Raw genomic sequence first — 7,442 nt, 5'->3', positions numbered from 1 at the left:
GAGAGCGTCATCTGTACCGCGTCGCGCAAGCTTGGCATCCTGAACAAGGTGCACCGATTTTTTACTCCAGAGCTGCGATACCTGTTGTATAAAGCTCAGGTCCGAAGCAGCATGGAGTACTGTTCGCACCTTTGGGACGGCTCTGCCAAGTACTTGCTCGATGCCCTAGATGGACTGCAGCGCTACGCCTTCCGTGTTGTCAACGATCCTCATGTAACTGAGCATGCGGAGTCGTTACAGCTTCGCAGAGATATAGCGTCTCTTAGCGTATTCTATCGTCTGTACCACGGTGAGTGCTCTGAAGAGTTATTCAACCTTGTCCCTTCCTCTCCTTTCCATCAGCGGACCACCCGTGCCGGACTGCGTTGCCACAGTTGGACGGTCAGTTCAATACCGTCCCGCACTAAAAAGTTTGGCAATTCGTTTTTATGCCGAACCATCAAATTGTGGAACCAACTCCCGGCGCATGTATTCCCTCCCCTCTATAACATCGGGTCCTTCAAACGTAGTGTGAAGAAGCATTTGGCCAGACCGGCAAAATGATAGTGACGGAGTGAAGATATTTGTGTTTTCCATCCGTTACTCTCATCTCTGGACTGTATTCGCACTTTCCATCAGGCGCGGTGCAGTCATTTTGCCGAGTCACAATAAAAAAAAAAAAAAAAAAAAAAAAACTATGGACACTAATTTAAATTGGACTAAACATATTGCAAAAATAAAAGCTTTCGCAGTTCATTTACGCCTTAAGTGTACTGAAACAAAATACAGACATCTATCGTGTCTTGACTACATATTATGCGTATGCAAACGCCTGGTTCCGCTACGGAATTATCCTGTGGAGACACACTCATGAGGCGCAAAAGATATACATATTACAGAAAAAGTGTCTTAGGATAATCCTAAACCTACGCCATAGAGATAGCTGTAAATCTTTCTTCGTAAAGTATAAGATATTAACTCTTCCATGTTTGTATATACTCGAAATGGCGACATTTGTTAGAAAAAATATAAACCTCTTTGAACATGTCAGAAGTGAACGTAGCAGCATAAGCTAGTACCTCCATCGCCTAAACTTGAATTTCCAAAAATAGCCCTTATTACAGAGCAATAGCAATATATAACAAGACAACCATATATTACAAGAAACTAGGTTTTATAATATATTACTTCAGAAAGACGAAAAACTGTTTTACAACAAATCGAAAAACCTCCTCATACAAAAGTGTTATTATACAATACAAGATTTTGTTGAAGACAAAGAACTCTAATCTCCCTATTTTAAGCTCTACAATTATAATAATTAGTATATGGATGCATTATTTAATTGTTACTTCATTACTTTATTAAGACATTTTATTATTTAAGAGAATTTAATACTTTTATTATTTAATTTATTTTTCAACTATTGATTATTTGTAAGTTTAATAATTTGCATGTCTAAGTATATTTTTAAGTCTTAGCTACGCCCTTACAGGGCACATGTAATGTAATTTTATTGCATGTTCGCTAATAAATAAATACTGAAATACTGAATACTAATTCGTTTGTGCGTCTTTGCCCAACCGTAGGATACATCAAGGTAAATGTTGTTCTTGTTGTTGTTGTGGGGAGAGAGCCGACTGATTATCTGTCGACCTTCATGAAAAAGAGTTTTGGCCGAAGGATGTCGTTTACTGGCGAGGTTCAAGGTCAGTTGCCAAACACTACTCATGGAAGAATACCAAAAGTGGAGTTACGTCAAAAACGTTTATTGCTCCATTAGATACAGAGAAATACCATCCACATCTCCTCCAGTTCTTGTAACTCTTATCTACAATATAAGTCGATAGATTTACAAGAATTGGAGAAGATGTGGGTTATGTTTTTCTGTATCTAATAGAGCAATAAACATTTTGGCATAACTCCACTTATGCCATTCTTATATGACGGGTGCATTGCGCCATATGTCGCCGACAAGTGGAATTCAAATAAATTAGTTATTCTTTTTTATATTGTATTTATATTTGTATCTTATATGTTTACTCTTTACGGTATATTACATTGGGTTTTTTTTAAATCAGGCAATTATGCCTGATTTAAAAAAATAAATAAAAATAATTTGAATATAAATCATAAGTCTGAGACATGTCGTTAACTCTAACATAAAGCCTCAGTTACGACCACATTAGACTATAAAAACGTTTAGAATAATTTGGCGTTTTTGTTATTTATTCTGTAGCCACTTCCAAATTTACTTTTATGAAATGTTTATCGTTTATCCAGGTGTTTAATTAGGCAGTCCTGCTGTGCTAGTAATCGGAGATACTTTACTACCTCATTAATATCCCTAGCACAAATACACGAGAACAACATAATACACGCCCAATCAGTTTTCGATTATCCCACCCAACTTACTCTACACATTTGCATTTTTCATTCCCGATTTTGCATTTTAGCAAGAGGCCCTTCATATTGATAACATTTGAAGAAATGTAATTGATTTTATTCTGTGTTTTTTCCTAAGTTTCTTGTTATCACTTTATTTTGTGTACCAAAGTGTAGGTATTCCACAAAATCTAGCTTGATTAGAATGACACATGTCAAAGTTCATGAACCAACGGTGGGAGACGTTCTGTGAAATCGAGATATCGACTGACCTATGACTTATCTAAATCTGTGTTATAGTATATAATGATGGTAATAACTGAAATCAACTTAGTGATTTTCAGGTAAGTTTTTTGTACTCAATTTTGGTGACAATTTCTTTTTATGCGCAGTGGATATGCTTACATGCGGACAAGCACATAGGGGATAGTGGTAGCGGTTGAGACCCATGACTCTTATCAATAATATGGACTTTTAATTTTAATTTAATGTATTATTTTATTTCATTTCATTTTTCTATGCTGTAATTTTCTATGCTGTAATATTTGGCGAAATAAAATATTTTGAATTTTTATAGAATATCATCACGAACTATTATTTTTTTAATGTTAATTAAAGACATTAAAGTAATGTTATTAGTTTAATGTCCCACGACGACATATTCGAGTAATTAAATAACAAAATTTTCACCGAAATTGAGTACAAAAAACTTACCTGAGAATCACTGAACTCATATAATTTACTAACGAAGGGTCCATCACACGAATAATAAGTTTCCATAGATGAATGAATAATAATATACTGAGCATATCTGAATAATAATATACTGGTATACATTGGATAAAAATTCACCAAAAATACACAATTTAGCCTAAAACACATAATTATTAAATACAAAGATCGAAGACAAAGAAAAAATCCTTCGACCCGGTGGGACTTGAACCCACGACCATGTTGCCTTACCAAGCTTCAGGTCGAGTTACCAAGTCCACGAATTTCTTATGTCCGTTATAGATCTTGGCATTGAGTTTTCGGCTTTCGACGCCGACACTATTATTATTATTATACAGCGTAGATAAGGTTGTAGGGTGACTATATTAATTTAGATAAATAAAATAATGTTATCATTAATTATATAAGTGCATATTTCTACTTACTGTTTATATTTATTTATATGCTATTAAAATATTACTGTTTAACGTGTAAGATAAATAATTTATACAGCTTCATATAATACATAATTATAAACATAATATATATGTAACAGTACCTTAAATGTGTAAAGTAAAATATAAAATATGTATAATAGATATAGTATACAGACGGACAAGCGCATTATGTTTGTTATTAGATATTTGTGCGCGTGCATCGGCCGGCAACATGATGGACCGATTGCCGCGGGACCGAGCCGAGCGCGGCAGTGGCATGACGTAAAAGAGTCGCTTAGCTTGGCTTGCGAGTGGAATACGTGTCGTATGCTCAGTAATATCGGTAATAGTTATACCCCGCTATTTTATTTATTTTGCGAACTATTGCTATCCGTACTAATTTATGTCTAATATTTCATATATGTCCCTTCTGCTTAAAACTCTTATCTTCCTTCTGTGCTTGTGTAATCTCTGTGTTGTTTCCGTGAACGAATAAACTGTGAATAGTAATTTGTGTGAGTATCATTCCGCGGAACTACTACTAACGATTGTACAAGGTCCAAATCTTAGCTATCTTGTGTATTTCTAACAATATTACGTACCTTTCCCCAACCAGTAGGATAGAAGAATGTATCCAAAGGTTTCATGCCGCGTGGCAATGTGAATCTAGCCACATACACCACAGGGCCTCGCTTCAACAAGGATTTATAATAGATGTCATTGAACAATTCACACGATTTCCTTCTCGTTGTTAATGGAAACCCAGTCACCGACCATTTACCAGACAGGATTTTGTCGTCCCATAAAACTGGACTCAAGATACCCTGAAAGCAACGTTATTTCTAACACGAAAGGCACCATTATAAAGTTTTAAAATTGGACTAGAAATGGTGTCGCTAGTGTATTCTGCTGGCTAACATGAATAAAAGAATAATGAGTAAAAGATTTCACAGATGACGACGCGCATATAAACGCGATTCAAACTCGATGCAGTCACAGCGAGTAAACTTTTGCACATGTTCACAAATTCGTCAACTGCGCGTATACGCGCCGCAGTCGCGTTTCGAACGTGCTTCTCGCGCGCGTTTGTGTCGCGTTGGAATCGAGACAAACGCAGCAATCTGCTTTTTGAGCCTCTAGGGCGCCGTAAACGCGCCTTCGTTATACTTGTGTCGACGGCGCGTATAAGGGTCTATGTACACGGCGTATTTTATACGCGTAGACGACGCGCGTTTTAAGAACAGATTGTTGCGTATGTATCGATTCAAACGCGCGTAAAACGCGATACAAACGAAACGCGTTTGCATCGAATCAAACTGAGGAAAGGGGCAGGGGAGGGGCGCACGCTCACGCCACCGCGTCATATTTTTACGGCACCATAAATGCGCGTCATCTGCGCGTATACGCCTTTCATTTGTGTGTATACGCGCCGCAGACGCGCTGTAGTGAATCGATTCAAAAGCACGAAAACATCGCGTTGCAAGCAAAAGGCTTATATACTCCATTGGAGTTTATACTTAGAATTTCATGTAGTTTCGTCATTTAAATAATTACTTGAATAACAAACGAAACTAAAATTAAATCTATCTTTTATCAAAATGCGCGATACGCACGCGCGTTTACAGCGCGTCTACGGCGCGTATACGCGCGTTTACGGAGCGTATGAATTTGTGAACGTGTGTGTAGATCTACTGGCTACGACTGAATATCGTTTGTATCGCAATAACGAGCGCTTCTTCAGCGCGTCCTCTGCGCGTCGTCTGCGAGTATAAAATACGCCGCGTGCATAGGCCCTAAAATACGCCATGTGCATAGGCTCTTGTAGAATATAAATCAATAACGTAGCAATAGGAACTGAATGTCGTCGCCTTCATACAGGTTATTTAAAATACTAAAAACTGCTTTTGTACAAAATTAAAAATAAGTATTAAATTTTTTTATAATATCAAGTACGGGACGAACAAGACCTGTGCCTGATGGCAAGATACACGTTTGTCCATAACAGTTGCAGTGCCACTCAGAGCTTTAAATCGCAAAGATCTGAGGGGCACTGCGCGACCTTGGGCGACCGCCCAAATTCCTCTAAACAATACAATCGCGAGGTCGCTGCGTAGACCACAAGCCAGTTTTGCCCGCGCCCGGAATGCTCATTTAAGTTAAAACGTAAAAGCTAAATGAATAGAGCGTACTTTGCCATGACAGTTAGATGTTTTTTTAGACGGCAGCGCTGTCTCCGTGTGGCGACCGCGTGCTTCTAACTGTCATAGCAAAATCCGCTCTATTAGCCGCGCGGCGTGAGCGCGATGAAGTTCGTGTCGAATAAATGCCTCTGCTGCTAAATAGATCACTCGAAAAGGTGCTAAGTCTATGCTGTTACCAAAAAAAAGTGGAAGTCGTGAGTGAGGACGCTTGCATGTATACTTATCACTTTACTACTAAATATAGGTTTAAGAAGTGTCAGATAATACATCAAGAACTTAAAAATTAAGTTTTGGTAAATTAACCCTGTGCTTATACAAAAGGTTTTTTTGTGATAGAAGTTATTTTAACGCGTAAAAAAGGATACATTAGGTGTTAAACATTTGAAGCGAAACCACTATACTAATGATCTGATCTAGTGGTGGAATATATCAGACGCACTTGCATTCGAACATGGTACTACGGACTAGATACTTTTAACGCGAAGAAAGTTGTTCTTATTTGTCAAAGAATAAATAATTAATGACTATATACCTATATGACTATGTACCTTAAATTCGGAGTTCATTGATATTTTTTGATTGAGACGGCCTTGGTTTTCGACGAGGAAAGATAGCCTGATGGTACTCATCGCAATTGGACCTACAGTTATTTCTGTTTCACGTGTCATTCTATCCGCTATACCACGGAGCATCTAAAATGAAATAATCAACATTGATTGATTACTAGTGTTGCAACGTAACGTTGGCCACTATTTACCAAATGTTTGCCCAAGAGCATGGTCGAATATCGGCTATTCGAGACACGTCACATAACTTTTTATAAAAAAAAACGATCTCAGAAGTTCGTGGAATTACATCTATTTGCCAAGTTTTATTAAAATCGGGTTACCGGAAAGTGCGCGAAACCGCACTTTCCCCTAGTTTGCCACCCTTAGAGGCGGAACATTTTCTTTAAATTTAAATGATACTAATATTTTCCAATAAAAAAGAATCATCAAAATCGGTTCACAAATGCCAATGTAATCGTGTAACATACACATAAAACTATAGACGAATTGAGAATCTCCTGCTTTTTTAAAATCGGTTAAACGTTGCCATGAAAATACCATTTATTTACTTCTGTTATGATAAATGACTTTGTACAAAGAAACAAAAAAGATACTTTAAGTTTAAAATTTTCGAATTTAATTTATGACTTAATGATGAAAGTAATTGTGTATCTCGTTTCAGTTTGATTAACTTTCAAAAATGTATTTTATTTGGTTTTCAAATAATAACTAGTTAGTTAATATTATTAGCGTTAATAAGTAGGTCGTTTTCATTTGACATGTTACCTTCTTTGATCTCTTAGACAAATAACTTAACTTACGTTACAAGAAGGCAAAAGTTGAGCTTTCACGAACTTACAATGTATGTTCAAAAAGTTCATCATGTAAGTTTTCACATTCACAGCTTTTTTCCTATTTCTTGTTTCCTGTTTTTCGGTATTCAACCGAATACTGGTTCAATATTAGGTATTTGGCTGAATAAGCCAAATAGTATAATTATTGCAATTTTACTAATTACATTTTTTCCATGATTAGGTCGAATTTTTCGAAACGCGTTCATTTCAGATAATTTTATATGACTTGGTCGCTGAACTTAAAATCCTTATAGAAAACGTGCATGTCGGAATGGGTTCAAAATATTAGGGGTTAAAGTATGAAATTGCCGTTTTATTGCAATAGGT

The 7,442-nt window shown here is 36.7% G+C and overlaps 1 protein-coding gene across 1 annotated transcript in view; it reads right to left on the bottom strand.

Moving 5' to 3' along the window:
* LOC113237653 (beta-galactosidase-like) overlaps nucleotides 1-7,442 on the bottom strand; it is a 30,034-nt gene that overhangs the window by 12,155 nt on the left and 10,437 nt on the right. The window contains exons 10-11 of the mRNA XM_026474266.1: nucleotides 6,262-6,405; nucleotides 4,115-4,336 (exon numbers count right to left, since the gene is read on the bottom strand). Of these exons, the coding sequence (XP_026330051.1) occupies nucleotides 4,115-4,336; nucleotides 6,262-6,405 (366 nt within the window). The remainder of the gene's footprint in view (nucleotides 1-4,114; nucleotides 4,337-6,261; nucleotides 6,406-7,442) is intronic.

Source organism: Hyposmocoma kahamanoa, unplaced genomic scaffold (assembly GCF_003589595.1).
Source record: "Hyposmocoma kahamanoa isolate Upper Pololo Valley unplaced genomic scaffold, ASM358959v1 93, whole genome shotgun sequence".
Taxonomy (NCBI): Eukaryota; Metazoa; Arthropoda; class Insecta; order Lepidoptera; family Cosmopterigidae; genus Hyposmocoma; species Hyposmocoma kahamanoa.
This window is presented reverse-complemented; position numbering and strand designations above follow the sequence as displayed.